At 33.0% G+C, this 16,815-nt stretch overlaps 1 protein-coding gene across 14 annotated transcripts in view; it reads left to right on the top strand.

The window, feature by feature from the left end:
- KIF21A (kinesin family member 21A) overlaps positions 1 to 16,815 on the top strand; it is a 186,204-nt gene that overhangs the window by 149,338 nt on the left and 20,051 nt on the right. For 7 of the 14 annotated variants that reach the window (XM_027542579.1, XM_027542571.1, XM_027542570.1 and 4 more), the window contains 10 exons: positions 44 to 197; positions 706 to 900; positions 1,310 to 1,411; positions 2,180 to 2,345; positions 2,826 to 2,846; positions 7,990 to 8,050; positions 8,504 to 8,558; positions 11,011 to 11,222; positions 13,511 to 13,618; positions 14,826 to 14,954. In XM_027542579.1, the coding sequence (XP_027398380.1) occupies positions 44 to 197; positions 706 to 900; positions 1,310 to 1,411; positions 2,180 to 2,345; positions 2,826 to 2,846; positions 7,990 to 8,050; positions 8,504 to 8,558; positions 11,011 to 11,222; positions 13,511 to 13,618; positions 14,826 to 14,954 (1,203 nt within the window). The remainder of the gene's footprint in view (positions 1 to 43; positions 198 to 705; positions 901 to 1,309; positions 1,412 to 2,179; positions 2,346 to 2,825; positions 2,847 to 7,989; positions 8,051 to 8,503; positions 8,559 to 11,010; positions 11,223 to 13,510; positions 13,619 to 14,825; positions 14,955 to 16,815) is intronic. The other 7 variants (XM_027542578.1, XM_027542577.1, XM_027542576.1 and 4 more) reach the window with 2 other exon arrangements.

The raw sequence follows: 16,815 nt of genomic DNA, 5'->3' as shown, positions 1-16,815 counted from the left end.
AGCACATAAGTAACTATGTTTGTATGTTTTTATATGATTATAGAAAAAAATATCAAAGGAAAGGATTGACTGGCCGAGTGTTTACTTCTAAAACAGCTCGCATGAAGTGGCAGCTTCTTGAACGCAGGGTCACAGACATCATCATGCAGAAAATGACTATTTCCAATATGGAGGCTGATATGAATAGGCTGCTCAAGGTGTGAAAAGTAGAGAGTAGATTTGCACTCTCTCAGCTGTTAATTTTTGTTTTCTACATTTGTTTGTTGGGTAAATTGAATACTTGCCAAGCTGTGTTTTTTGGGGGTGGTGGTGATTGCATTGTGTATGAATAGATGAACATCTTTTTTTTTTTAATTGTAGTAAGAACAGATGCCATGAGCTCTACCCTCTTAATATACATTTTAAAATGTATAGCACAGTGTTGTCAACTATAAGCACAGTGTTGTAAATAATTCTATAACTTACTCATCTTATATAACTGAAACTTTATATCCACTGAACAGTAACTCCCCATTTCCTCTTCCTCAATCCCCGGTAACCATCATTCTTTTTACTGCTTCTATGAGTTTGACTATTTAGATGCTTCTCAGAAGTGGGATCCTGCAGGATTTACCCCTTCTGTAACTCACTTATTTCATTTGGCATAAAGTTCTCAAGATCCGAGATGAACATAATTTCTTAAAGTCTAATCTGTTTTCTCAATAGCAACGGGAAGAACTCACAAAAAGACGAGAGAAACTTTCAAAGAAAAGGGAAAAGATAGTCAAGGAGAATGGAGAAGGAGATAAAAATGTGATTAACATCAATGAAGAGATGGAGTCATTAACTGCTAATATAGATTATATCAATGACAGTATTTCTGATTGTCAAGCCAATATCATGCAGATGGAAGAAGCAAAGGTTTGTAACTAAGAAAAATGTTTAATGAGAAGTATTTTTGTCATTAAAAGCACTTTAAATTTTTATATAAAGGGAATTTTTAATCTACAGTTTAATATAATTCTCAGGTTTTGCATGTATACCCTTCCTGCCTACTTTGTAGCTTTCTCTGCTGATTGTGTGATGTTATTTATCATTGATAAAACGTATATATCATTTATTAATCCATCTTGAATTCTTAACTGCTTAAATGTTTTATCTTTTAAACTAGACCATATGTTTCTTAGAGTAGGGATTTTTTTATGCTTTTCTGAGAAGTCTCATTAGCTAATCCAATAATATCAAATAAATGCATGAAGCAATAGGGTTTGTCTTCTGTTAAATACATTCAGCTCAAGGTAATGATACATCATATGCTGGTTTGATGCAGGAAGAAGGAGAAACATTGGATGTCACTGCAGTCATTAATGCTTGCACACTTACAGAAGCCCGATACCTTCTAGATCACTTCCTGTCAATGGGCATCAATAAGGTAAGATCTAACTACACTCTTACTGAAAAACCTAAGCCTTCGTTAATTCATTACAGTTTTGTTTATCTTTTTCTAATGACCCTTTCCTTTGTAATGAGGAAGATTATTTTACAATGGAAAGTGTTCCTTTTATCTTTCTTTAGAGTTAAGAAAAGACAGGAGTATTTACATCAATTCCATTAGCTTCTCATCTATTGCGCTTGTGTATTAGAACAGGTAAACAACTTAATCATTTCTTTTTTGCTTTAACAAAGGAAAAGGTAAAAGAAAAATCTCTTAGTGTGCAAACAAACTCAGTGTTATAATTTTGATTTAATAATGATTCTTTACAACTCAAAAAGTCAGGAAAAAATACATTTGCACTCTCCTTATCTTAAGCAATTTCTGCTTAAATGTTAAAGATGATAATGATTTCTGACTCACCTTTTTTCTTCACATTGAGACTGTGCTATACCTTTAGTTTTGTTCTCTTGCTTAATCCTTACAATGTATATGGAATAAATATTATTTGTATTATTTTGAATATGAGGAAACTGAGGATCAGGAAGATTCTGATACTAGTCAGGAAGATTCCTCTGATACTAATAGCTAGCCAACATTTGCTCAGGGTCACTGAGTTTGCAAGCAGAAGAGCTAGGATGAATCAAGATCTATCTAATGTCAAATCTGACTCATATGCATTTGTCATTTGATACAGATCTTCATGTAGTTGATTCTGTTTTGTGTCATCTAAGATACATTTTTTTTTTATTGGGGGGAATGTTATAGGGTCTTCAGGCTGCCCAGAAAGAGGCTCAAATTAAAGTACTTGAAGGTCGGCTTAAACAAACTGAAATAACCAGTGCTACACAAAACCAGCTCTTATTCCATATGTTGAAAGAGAAAGCAGAATTAAATCCTGAGCTAGATGCTTTACTAGGCCATGCTTTACAAGGTAATTTGGATTGAATTTTAGTTAAATACATTGCATGGTAACTTTGCTTTTTGAGTATGCTATACTCTACTTCTTTCCTCTATAGCTTGACTGAATAGATGCTGTATTTACTTATGCTTTTAATAATTATTCCTTTTTTAATTTGCATGTATAAATTTTGGGGGATATAATTATTGTCACTACAAGAAATGATTAGTAACTTAAAAATACTCACTTAGCATTATTAAGCAAATAATTTTTATGAATTAAAAAAGATCAACAATGTTTCTGAGTTGGTTGTTTAAATTATTAACCAAGCTTCATTACTTTATTCTGCATATCTAACTGTCTTAAAAATAAATGTATAAGTGTTTGCTATGGCATCTATTCTGCATATCTTATAAATGGTACATAATCTTGTTTTATGTGAGAGTTCTTAACATTGGATCTGTTTTGATTGGAGTATTGCTTTTTGTTTCCTTTTTGCTGTTATTTATACAGATCTAGATAGCGTACCATTAGGTAAGTATGTTTAGCTTTCTGTGTACCCTACAGCTGCATGAATTACTAATTGTTCATGTACACTAATTGTGGTACATCTTATTTAAAACATTTTTATTGACAGCCAGCTGGTTTTTGCATGATCTTTTTTGAAATGTATCTGTGACCACAAACATACTAAGTCTTTTGTCTTACACATTTCTTGATTTTTAAATTCTTAGATGTTTAAAGAAGTATAGTTTTCTTTTTTATTATTTGAACTTCAGTTTTGGCTCTAGTTTCATAAGCCCTTCTTTCTATTTCTTGTAGGAAAAAATGGGATATATATTCCTATTTAGTTTTTAAATCTATCTATGCATTTGTTATTTTACCCTCATAAATATCTTTCTGTGTTATATATCTTTTATATATAATGTCTTTGGTTTATTTTTGATAGATTCTCAGCTATTCTTAAATTTTATAGAATTAAGTACATATATTTTAATATTGTAAGTTGAATAAAGCTGCTGCTGCTGCTGCTGCTGCTGCTAAGTCGCTTCAGTCGTGTCAGACTCTGTGCGACCCCATAGACGGCAGCCCACCAGGCTTCCTGTCCCTGGGATTCTCCAGGCAAGAACACTGGAGTGGGTTGCCATTTCCTTCTCCAATGCATGAAAGTGAAAAGTGAAAGTGAAGTCGCTCAGTAATGTCCGACTCTAGCGACCCCATGGACTGCAGCCTACCAGGCTCCTCCGTCCATGGGATTTTCTAGGCAAAAGTACTGGAGTGCGATGCCATTGCCTTCTCCGTGAATAAAGCTATCCAAAGAATTTTACATGAATGGATTAAAATAATATTTATAATTATAATATGTTCAAGTTAGAAACAGCTTAAGAGATATTTGAGTGTTGAGATTTTCTAGCTCTTGCATCTATAATATTCATGTGAACTATGCTCACCCATGAATAATATCTGAGCTTCTCCTGGTAGTTATATATATATATGAAAGATCAGGAGTATCAGGGTGATTTTGCAATTCTCCTGAATGATTATTTTTGAACAGTTTTTATTTAAAATTATTTCAAAATCTGATCCTAACTTTTTTTCCTAATCACACAGCTGTCAAAAGTTTTGTAAAATATTTTTCTTGAAGGAGAGGAATGTAGCTAAAAGATTACTGCAATTACCTCTCTGGGTCATTAAACAGTCTATGGATCTGAATTTATTTTAAATGGTAGAATGTTACACAAATAAAATACTTGAGCTGTTTGATATTATTAGATCTTTCTTAGTTTGTCCTGTGTGTTAAATCTCAAAATAATATTTCCTTGAGATCAACTCAGTAATATAGATGTGGACTTTTAACCTGCTCAAGCTATAACAAAGACAGGTAGAAAAAATTTTGATTATATTAAAGAACCATGTTAAGGCTGCCAAAATTCCTGGAATATAATGAGAATTTTTGCCATTCCATATGTTATTAAGCATATTTCCTCTCCTCTTCCTCTTCACTCTCCTTCTTTTTTTTCTTCCCACCCCCTCCTCTGCCTTTTCTTTGTTCTTCTTCATCTTAGTGGCTCAACTTGCAGTAATAAGTTAATTCTTATTTAAGTCTATTATCTCTTTTAACTTGGAAGAAAAAAAATCAATGCCCTCTTTGATGTCATTTTGTGCAGAAAATATTAAACTGTTATTTGATGAATGTTGTTGCTTTTTCACGACTTTCAATTATCTGTAGCTTAAAGAAGGGTCAAAACACAGAAGAGGAATACATTCAACTGATAACAACCTGTTACTCATGGCATAAATTTTCCCTAAGGCCATAATCTAGACCCAGAAGTGCTTGGAAGAAAGGCATAGAAGGAGAAAAACATGGAAGTAAATACAGACAAACTAGATGGTCATATGTACATTGCTTTAAAAAATTTTTTTTGTTTAATTTCAATTTATCTCGAGCTTCGGGCTGAGTGCTGGGATTCAAACATAAGATACAGAATCTTGCTCTCATGGACTATACCTTACTGAGAGTGACAGGGAAGAGACTTGAGATATGTACAGGGAGTTATGGGATCACAGAATGGGGCTACCTAACAAAAATGGAGGAGTTGATGAAGGCTTTCTGGAGCTGGTAAAATCTGAGCTGAAACATAAAGGAAGAAAAAGATTTAGCTAGGCAAGAGACAAGGTAGAAGGGGGCTAGGCAGAAGAGTCACTCTTGGCAGGGAGTAAGGTAAAGCATGGACATTTAGCCACAACATTATATTTATGAAGACTTCAAGCAGGTTGTTACCCTAGAGCAACAAGTATGTGGCTTGGGATGATGAACATAAGGTTAGAGGCCAGTACTCCATGCTAATAGGTGTGTCTTGTTGTAGCCATTGAAAAACATCTTTATTTTCCCCTTCTTATTCCTCCACCTGTGTTTATGTTGTTGTTCCTAGGATCTTTCTCTACCTTTAGGAGTTTGCTAGAAGATTCAAGGGGCTCAGTATACAATTATATTCATGGCAAAGATTAATGAGAGCAATGTAAGAAGGATACACAACAGTATTATAAAGGAAAAGATGCAGATGGAGTAAGGAAGAATCCATATCCAGGCTTTCTTATGCTCTTTTCCTTCCAGGAAGCATCACACAGAGTATACATTTCTCTCTGGAATGAAAGTGCAGCAGCATGAGTGCATTGTTCACATCCAGGGAATTCCATTAGACACTCAGCACCTGAGGTTTTTACTGGGTACTAGTCACATACATTCCTTTTATATAGTAGTACCAGAATTCCAGATTCTGGAAGGAAAGCAGGAATTCTCAGCATAAGCAATATTGTTTGCACAAATATTCTAGGTGTAATGAACTATATTAGTTAACTGGTGACTAGAGAAATTCTGAGAGCCAAGTTTCCAGATAACAAAGTCCAACTTTGCAAGAACGCCTTTCTAAGGATAGTAGTCTTGGGCTGCTATTGTTACCCAGTCCAGACTCCTTCTGATCGCTGCACAACAGACCATTTAACTAAGAGATGAGATGTTGAGCCAAGGAATATGACTTTATCAGAAATCTGGCTGACTGAGAAGATGGCAGACTAACTTCTCAAAATAATCATCTTATCAGGATCTGCATGCCAGGTTCTTTTATAGAACAGAAATGGGGAAAGGTGAGGAAATAAAGCAAAAAGACCATTAACCTTGCAAACATCACCTGGAATGGCCAGTCTTGGGGAGGGGATATGTCAATTTCTTGCTTTCTGTTGTCATCCATAGGTGGACAGGATCCTGAATAAAGGCGTTTTGGTTTAACATTCAAACAGAGGGGCAGGATTCCCTGAGGCAGGCCATTATGTATGGACAGTATACTTCTAGTGAAAAAAATCAACAGTAAGCAAAGGTTAAGGTAAAATAAACAGATCTAATGTGGAGTCATAATTGACTCTTCCCTGCAACACTATGTCAACTCTTCTCCATACGTATTTATATTAATATAAGACTTTAACAATAACTGTTTGGTTAGCTTCTAGTGACATGAGATTATGCAACTATGTACTGATATGGATGACTTTAAGACATTTTGGAGTTTTAAATCTCACTGCTTTTAGTTTTAATGCTTAACAATGAGAAAAGAAGCTGACACTGGGCTGGAATTATATTCTTAAGAGTTGAAAGTAGAGCAGTGAGATGATGGCATATCCTGCTGCCCAGACGGATATAGTGCCACAGGCAAAGCTCAGGCCTGAAGTGGTGTGTGGTTTGGTGAACGTCTCGGTGAAGGGCTGTATCTTCTGGCTAGGTTAGTTATGCCAAACTGTAATCATCTCTGAATAAAGCATACATGCATATGCAGGAGCTAAGTAGTTTTTACTAAGCACTTACATGATGTTTGATATTCTACCTGGTTTCATCATTCCTTACAGGAAAATTACTAGTTAATCTTAGCCTGCTTTTATGTATGGGAAAATAAAGACTAGATTTGTCATTTCTTTCCATTTTCTGTGTTATTAACTAATTCAGTTACATTAGCACTCAATATCCTGTCTGTGAAGCACATCCCCCAGCCTCTAAGTATGGGCTTGAGATACATATTGCCCTCAAGACCACCATTTTCCTCATTTCAGAAAGTAAACTCCTTTTTTGTGGGTCCTATTAGATGGGCTCCATTTTAGATAATGCTATCATTTATTACTGAATTTCTAGCCAGTTGTCTGCTAAACAGTGCGGAAGAATGGGAGCATCTGAGAAAGGAATTAAGAATATGATTTATGAGCATAATACACCTGTATGATATAAAAGTAAAAGTTAAAGGAGAGTAATTCTACATATTTTAATTAACATATATTACTGAAAATATTGCCTTTAGTTTTGTGATGTGGCTTTATAATAAATTGTATAAGTTTTGGAAATTTGCACCTGTGTTAGGGGCTCACTGACATTTTAAATTATTTACTTTAAGTGGATGTTTTATTTACTGACTTCCTACTAGTTTTATATGTTTGCCTTTTTCTCTCTTTTCATCAGTGTGCTACTGTTCTGAAATAGCAGTGGTTTGTTTGTATTTATTTATAAAACTATTGCATGGAAACCTATAGTTTTAGTCTTTTATGTACATGTGAATGAGCTGCATGCTGATGTGTAACTTCTGAATACCTTCACACACACATACTCTCGTTCTACTTGAAAACAAAAATAAAAATAGAAGACAATCTATAAGTACATTGGAATACTAATAAAATACAACATATATGTTTACACTTATGTATTTTTTGATGTTGCCTCAGTAAATTAAAGGGAGCTTGTGCAGCATTTACTTTAATCTTTCATGTTTTACTCAATGGTTTTTCATACGTGGAATAAATGGATGGTGTGGGATAAATACATACTCTGAAAATATATTTAAATAATTACACATACTCAGATAAATACATGATCTCATTTCCATCCTGTGAACACTGTTCTTCTTTATTTTATCGTTCAACTCATGGTTTTCCTATCTTGAACACATTTTTCTCATCCTAGGACATATAATAAAAAGAGTTTCCTAGAAATTTTTTTTACTTTTCTATTTTGACTCAGTAACTGAAACCAAAGTGCCCATGTTGAAAGACCTCAGGCTGATGTTTATTATAGCATAGGCATTACAGTCATTCAAAGTGTGACATGGATAATACTTACATTTTGGACCATTTTTTTTTTTAGAAAATGTAGAGGACAGCACTGATGAGGATGTACCTTTACACAGTCCAGGATCAGAAGGAAGGTAGGAGAACCTTTAGAAACTTAATGAGTTGACTTCTGTAATTTTTTTTTTTTTATTTTAATTTTTAAACTTTATACAATTGTATTAGTTTCGCCAAACATCAAAATGAATCCATCACAGGCACACATGTTTTTTAATACTTTTATCTTTTTGAATCAATTAACATGAAACAAATAATTTTAGATTTTATGGCTAAGTGAAGAACAGTAGAAATAATAATATGGAAGCCAAACTAAGTAATGCTTAACCATCAAAAATTTTAAAATAAAATACTGAGATATTTAAGGAAGGAAAATGAACTATTTTGATTAGTTTATTTTTATTTTAAATATTGTCTTTCTGTGTTTTCCATAGGCTTATAAATTTTTTTCTATACTTAAACTCATTAGAGGTCATATAGTTTTCTATATTGTTTCCTTTTATTCATATGATTAATTATTTATTTGCACACAGCTCACTGTCTTCAGACCTTATGAAGCTTTGTGGTGAAGTGAAACCAAAAAGCAAGGTAAGAATAGAAAATACCAGGTAAACATTTTTTCTGATGTTCTTTATTATCACTATTAAATGCATAGGCCTTGGGCACAGGCAAAGATTTCATATAATAGAAATTTAGTTCTTTATCATATTCTCCCTTGAAAAAAATTTATATTGACAAATTTCTCCTCTGTGGAATTGTTATTTACTGTTTTCTTGTACTTTTTCTGCTGGGTAAGATATGATTATGGAGAACAATGCTTAAAATAATTTAGAATGACCGGAGATTTTTGAAATTTTAACATTATAATACATTCCTAAGTTTCTTATTTATTTTAACATATCTTGAGATGGTTTGAATAGGCCAACTCTTAATCATCATATTGTATTAAAAATTGAGACTATAATGCATATTTGTAAAACTTAAAAAAAAAAGTGTACATGCTATTACAGGTGTGAGAAACAACATGGTATATTTCAGATTGCATGTTGGTAGCATTTGTTACTAGATGAGTTAACTATCCATTTTAAGATGTTTGAAAACAAAGAATTCTTGCAGTGCTTAGTAAATATTTGTTGGATAAATAGATGAAATCAAGACCTGAAAGAATAGTACTGTACTAATGCACAGGATGGATATAAGGCCCACAGTGGTTAGCCAGGTAATATAGATAAATAATTTGGCTAGATATAAGATAATTAACAGGAATCATTATGATTAACTGAGGTGGACATGGCCCATCTAAAGCAAATAGGCATCACTAACTAATGCTTATTTTTGCCATCAAGGAATATGGGCCTAAGACTACCACATCCTCAACTCTTTAAAGAGTAGCTTTAAATATGGATTTTAATGGAGAATTTCCTTCTCTTTAAAATACTGAGCTAGCCAATTGAAAAACATCTCCAGGCTTTGTGTATGGTCCTTGAACTACCAGTTTGGTGATATGTGGTTTGAGTTTGATTATTCTAAGTGACCAGAAATTACCCAATCTCAAAGAAAACATTCTAATATAGTTTGGATTGAGTCTTAACGTGGAGGAGAGAATCTCTTAAGGTAACTTGGTCTTTCAGGCCCTGTGAAATCCAGAGAGAGACGTGAAGTGGTAACCTGAAGGTCATCTCCTTAAAAAACCACTGTGATTAGGAATTCCATGAAAATGATTCAGTTGGCAATAGGGAAAACTGATATGGTGAAAAGCTGGCCTGCAGGGCTTCCTTTTTCCAAAAGTTTTCTGGTAATATCTATCACTCCTTTGGTACTGCATGGATGCCTAGTGTTAGTTGCTCAGTCATGTCTGACTCTTTGTGACCCCATGGACTATAGCCTTCCAGGCTTCTCTGTCCATGAAATTCTCCAGGCAAGAACACTGGAGCGAGTAACCATTTCCTTCTCCTGAGGATCTTCCTGACCCAGGGATCAAACCCCCGTCTCCTGCATTGCAGGCAGATTCTTTACTGTCTGAGCCACCAGGCAAGCCCATAGACACCTAAAGGATCTAATATTATTTATTTTTCACTCATTGAAGACATGAAATTGATTATATATCTTAAATAGACTTGTACCAGCCCTACATTAAATGCAAGCCATATAAAGTTGAATAAAACAGGGTGTCTACCATTTAGAGGTTTATAATCTGGTAAACACTTTGATTATCTTTTAATATATTAGTGATAATAGCCAGCTCTAAGTATTAACAACAAGGTAGTCTCTTTGTTTTTTTAGGAATATGGAAGGGAGTGCTTAAATAAATAAAATAACCTTCACCTGCCTTACCATGCTGCTAAAAACATATGGACTGGTGTTGGATATCCATCAGGGAGATTAAACAGCCAGTTAGGGCATCAGGGGAGCAGGGTCATAAAAATGGAGAAACGGATTTAAAAATTGATATGTAAAATTTAAATTTATATTAAATAATTTTATATATTATACAATATATATTAAAATGTATATTAAATAAGTCATCTAAGCCTGGGAAAGATCAGAATTTAGTTGAATGCCACTGCAACTATCTTTCGGTTTAATTTATTTATTCCTTCTTTTTTTTTCTAAAATGATATATCGAGAAAGCTGGCCATTAGTATCAGGATAGCATAATAATAATGGAGGCAGATTGTCTGGTTTTGAATCTGACTTTGCCACTTACTAGCTGTTTGACTTTGGACTGTTAGCTATCCTGTACTTTAGTTCTCTCATTTTGTGAATTGGGATAATAGTATATACTAATAGAGTAAATTATTTAGAATTTCTGGCATACAATAAGTATAATACAAACATTGGCTATTATTATGACCTCTAAAGTTCTCAGCTGGCTGTATCTCTGGCTTGTCACTATCTTACATGTTGTGTCCGACACACTTGCTAGGAAAGACACGCTGAATGTTTTACCTATTTCAAACTAATATTAAATCTCTATTGCCTAATCATCTTCTCTGCAGAAGTTTGCATATGATTGCTTTTCCTTCCATTCTCTGACTAGGCCCGAAGGAGAACCACCACTCAAATGGAATTGCTGTATGCAGATAGCAGTGAACTAGCTTCAGACACTAGTACAGGAGATGCCTCCTTACCTGGCCCTCTTACACCTGTTGCAGAAGGGCAAGAGATTGGAATGAATACAGAGACAAGTACTTCTGCTAGGGAAAAAGAGCTCCCTCCCCCATCTGGCTTCCCTTCTAAGATAGGCAGCATGTAAGTCTGGCCCAGCTACACTAACTTCCTTTCTTTTGCCTTTTCTTTAAAAAAAAAAAAAAATATATATATATATATATATGCATGTTACTAATTTCTTATTTCTATTTTTTAAAATATATGTAAATAAGATCTCTAGTTTTCCAAGTAATTTCTGTTAGGTGTTGTATCCCCTAATTTTTGCACATTCAAAATAATTTAAATGAGATGTTCTTTGTTGAATTGCTTTGTCTGATATTTAACTTTTAGAGTCTTAAAGATTATAATTTTTATAAAGGCTGAGTTATAAATTACAGGCAAAATTTATTTAGAAACACCTAAATTAAAGTTGTAACTATAAAACCACAATATAAAAACAGAAGCTTTAAAAAACTCTTAAATTTGCTCCTAATTATGTTAAACCCTAGTTCTAAGAGCCTGGTCAGGATAATAAACCTTGGCTGAAACTCTTGAAGAAAAGTACAAATACCAGTTAAAAACAACACATTTTGAAGCTTCCTAATTCTTTGCCTTGAAGTACATTGCATGTCTGGGATGAGTGTACACACAAAGTGTAAATACTGTATTATTAAAGATGTGAAGGAGGGACTGTTTCCTCTCTCCTCTATGATAATCTTAACAAAAAACATTCAAGACAAATCTTATTTAGAAATTTTTCATTATTATCTTGAGAACAAAGATTTCCCTACACAGGCCAGCATGTGTTTGTCTTAGTTATATTAAAGTTATATCAGTCGTTCACTTGGTAAAGATTTTTAATGCCTTTTTTCAAACTAATTCTCACATATGATCTTGCAAATGATCTATTGGATGAGTGCATCACTGCATTGAGAAATATTGCCAAAAAGTGTTACACATTATATGACTCTAAATAATAAAATATAACAAACTCCCCACCCCAACCTGAATATCTGTTTCCCATAACTTTCTTCATCCTATGAAGATATTTTCATTTCTTCCATTCAGTAAGCCCATCTGCTATCTTTAGTTCCAAAATTAATGATGACAGAGCTATCCTGCATGTGCTTGAGGTGACTTATGTAATTAATAATTGGATTTGCTATTAGAGATTGCTAACCAGTATAGCTTATGGCTTCAGTGCTTTTTTGATAACAGTAGAAAAAATGCTTTCGGTGAAGGTAGTGATATAGAGCTGAGAACAGATTTTAGAGACTCCTATGTGTTCAGCATTTAGTCTATCAGATGAATAGAGACTTTTGGAACTTCAAGACTAAATCTATGACCTGGATTCCAGAATGCAGGTAATACCTCCTTGTTGCCTTTTTTTTCCCCCCCGTTTTAAAAATGTATCATTCATGACAGGTTGTAGAAAATATCTTTAGACACTGTCTCTTCACATGATTTATTATCAAGTTAACATAAATTAAGATGCTTATATAGTTCTATACAAATTCAACAGTTGGTCATATGCTTGGTACAGTGATTCTTATAACTCATTAGTACATGACTTCCATTGCATGAAGTAAAATGATTTACTCAAGTGGGCCTTATGATTTAAATAATACAGAACTTCTAAAATATGTTTTCCTCTAATTAAAAAAATCAGGCACATAAAGTTTAATTATATTTAGTTTTCACTTTCAAATAGGAATCATTGTAAGCCCATTCTAGTGATCCCACTTGTTAATTCCTTAGTGGTTTTTTTTTTTTTTCTCTTTTCTTACTAATGTAACTAGTCAAAGATAGCAAAAGTTCATTTTTTCACTTAAAATTCATTACCACTATGCACAGAAATCCTAGTCTTAAATTATTAATTACATGGCCACTACTCAACTACTAGTTAACTAAAATAATTGTGGGTTCTTTGTGATTACCTGTAGTATTCCTTTGTGAGTGTGTAAATATTAATTCATTAAATCTCATTGTTTCTCATACTCTGATATTCTAATATTTTTGTTCTTGCAAAACTGTAAAGACAATTTTCCCTCAACTGAAGCAATTCTAATCAAACTTATACACATGTTTTTAAACACTTGTATTTAAAGTAAAAAATATTATTTTAGCTATTTGGCAATATAGCATTGATGTTTACATTCAAAGATAATGGTTGTGTATATTTGACAAGATTACAAATTTAAAAATTAAAATATACAGCTGTCAAGATCCCATTAATTAAAAATAATTTGTGATATTTTCCTCTCCTAGTTCTGTTTCATTTCCAAATAATCTTTCTCAAATTCCAGGTGTTAATCTACTGAAAATTGAATATCTGCCAAAATTATGTGTATGTATTTAAAATTAGATAATTGAAGAATCTTCTCTCTCAGTTCCAGGCAGTCATCCATGTCAGAAAAAAAGCTACCAGAGCCTTCCCCTGTAACAAGGAGAAAGGCATATGAGAAAGCAGAAAAATCAAAGGCAAAGGAACAAAAACAGTAAGCTATTCATGCTCTTTATCTAGTAGATTGTGTGAAATGTCTGATGCCCTTAGATGCTAAGGGACAATGGTGAAATTATTTTCCATATTCAGGCTTACTCTGGGATTGTGACTTGGTCTTATAGAAAATTTTGAAATTAATTTTGACTGTTATTTGATAAAACTGACATTGATTTCACCTCTTAAAAGTGATTAACAAAAATCTAGTATTAGAAGATATGTGCCATTGTCCGTTTTATTTCTGTTCTTTTATGTTTAAATTGATAACCTCAATTTTTTTTGTTAAACTATTTTAATAGCTATTTGTATGTTTTGTAAGGGTTAGCTTACTTAACAGTACACAATATAATCTGATGATCCACTTACCTGGGCATTTGTAAATCACAATAACACAACAGACGGAAAGTTTGAAATGGGTTAGAACCACTGTCACTTTTCTATTCTATGGCATAGTGAGAGCTCCCTTAGGCCACCTCAGGAGTTACATATGGCAGGTAGATCCCTCACATGGTCTTGAGTAGGAATATCAATGCGAATCTATATTTAAGTACTGGTAAAGCAAATTTCTTTAACATAAAAATAATTATAAAAAGAAGCTTTCATATATTTTCTGTACCTGCGAAGATGATCTTACACTTCCTCCTCCCTTGTACCAAGATGCGCACTCTCTACTTTGACCACTGGTTTAGCTGACTTGAATATCATGGCAATTACTCTTCTAATTAACCTTCTTCCTGTATTTAGAGATGAAATTTACCTGTTTCTACAGAATTGAATGTCATAATTATAAGCAGGAGGTAGGGGATAGGACAAATATGTAATTTAAAAATAAATGAATAAATCAGCTAAATAGATAAATTCTTAAACTCTCAGGGTCTGTTTCCCCATCTGTAAAGTGAACAACTTGGTCTCAACTCTCAAATAGTATAATTTTAAATTTGGTTTGCTTTATTTATACTGACTTAGATTTTAGCAGACATTTTCTTTAGTGCCATCTTGTGGCCAATGTGACAAAATTCAGTGGAAAAAAATTTCAATGAAATTGTTTGGAGTACATTTTATCTTATATAAAAGGAAGAGAGGATGAAAGGAAGGAATTCTATAATGAAAAGCTTTTTTTAAAAATAAAAGCATGTTTATTATAACATTTCTAACAAATTAAAGCCAATTAAAGCCACCTATGTAATGTTCTTTTTTTCTTGTAGCTCAGATTCTGGAACCTCAGAGGCTAGTCTTTCACCTCCTCCTTCCCCACCAAGCCGGCCCCGTAATGAGCTGAATGTTTTTAATCGTCTTACTGTTTCTCAGGGAAACACATCAGTTCAGCAGGATAAGTAAGTCATTAAGTAAAAGAGCCCCAATTATTCGTTATAATATTCTGAACCTTTCAATACAGTCTATAGAAAACATTTAGCTTCTCTGTGTGGGAGATGGAGTCTGACTTGTAAACTCTTCCCATATTTCATGTATTTTTCCAATGGAAAATGAACCATACAGACAAAATTAGAGAAATTTATTTTCCTGCTGAACATTATTCCCTGCTATGGATTTGCATTGCTGTACTTCCACACTTGTCTTGCCTTTTTTTTTTTTTTTTTTTTGCAAGTAAATTAGAATTGAAAATCTTTGAGATCACTTGAAGTTTAAATTTCTTGGGATTCTTCAGCTTTATTGAGCCCATAAAAGCCTCTAACCCAGATAGTCTGCACTGAAAAGAGGCAAATTATTTTACTTTTGGTGCATGTATCATCTTCTAAAACCATTGTCATATATGTATGGGTAAAAGAGTACTTTGATGGGTGGACAACATAGAACTCTGGGTTGTTGGGGAAGAGAAGTTGGAGAGGGATGGAAAATATAATTTTCATTAAATTTGAAGTGAAAAAATATTCCCACACTGAGCCAGAATCTCTTTTGCAAGAATTTCCTACTAACAGTGTTGCCATAAGGTATTTATTAACTGACTTCTCTGCTTTGAGTTTGAATGATAACACTGTGGATAATATACATACTTGATATTCAGTATCCCACACCAGTTCTTTGTTTTTTATGCTATAATCTCCCTGTATATATAAGTTTCTGAAATTTATAAGGTATTGTTTAAGATCCATCTGGCATGTTTAGGTCATGCTAAATGGCTCTATGTACATAGGCACATCATCATTTTGAAAGATTGTTTAATCTACTTAATTTATGGATACACTTTTTATTAGATTTTAATATAGTTTTAGCAGTAGATACAGACATGTCCTTTAAAATGATCTAGATAGGTTTTCTAAAAAAATATTTAAAAGAGAACATTGTTAAATCCTCTTATTTAGTTGAGAAAGAGTAGAACATAAAATTGAAAAAAAAAAAAAAGAATGTCTTTAGGAAGTCCATTTTCACAAACAATATGAAGAATTACTAAATTTTGTCTCCCTTGCATTCACAGTCATAAAATTTTTGTGTCAGTCTTTTGATAATCTTGACAATCTAATCATAGTTCCATATTTTCTGAAATTGTTTATGAGCTACCAATCATTTGACTCTGTTGTCATCTCTATAAAGTAAAATTTAGAATAACTGACTACACTTTCAAAATCTCACCTAACTTTTGAATCACTTTCTTTGGGCTCCTTTTTGAGACTAGCATATTTTACCAAATAGAATTAGGTCCTACACATTGTTTCTGATTACATAATATGCCAGTATTATGTAATCACTTTATCACCATTCTTCCCAAGTATTAGAATGACCAAAAAGTTTGTTTGGGAATTTTTCATAAGACATTATGGGAAAGCCCAAATCAACTTGGTGGTCAACACAAGATATTATATAATAATACAAGCTAAAGAGATTTTCATAGTAACTAGACTTATTGTCAGTCCTGGAGGTTTCAGATTAAGGCTGATGAGAGTAGCTCATCTATTTTTAAATTCCAGTAAAACCTCCTAACTATTACTAAGGGACGGCCTAGTCAGAAGAACTCCATGTTTTTGAGATGAATTAAAATCCAAGGTTATTAAATTTTGAATGATTTGCTTTCCATGTATACATATGGTATATTTGTGCAACTTCTGCATGAAGAGTTTAAATATAAAGAAATTATCAAGAGGAATAAAATTCATTAATGACTATTGAGACAGAAAAATGTTTCTAGTACTAGTCAAATTAGAGTCTTGAGGTGATGTATTTCACTAGCTTGATGCTGTT

Source organism: Bos indicus x Bos taurus, chromosome 5 (assembly GCF_003369695.1).
Source record: "Bos indicus x Bos taurus breed Angus x Brahman F1 hybrid chromosome 5, Bos_hybrid_MaternalHap_v2.0, whole genome shotgun sequence".
In the NCBI taxonomy this organism is placed as follows: Eukaryota; Metazoa; Chordata; class Mammalia; order Artiodactyla; family Bovidae; genus Bos; species Bos indicus x Bos taurus.
This window is presented reverse-complemented; position numbering and strand designations above follow the sequence as displayed.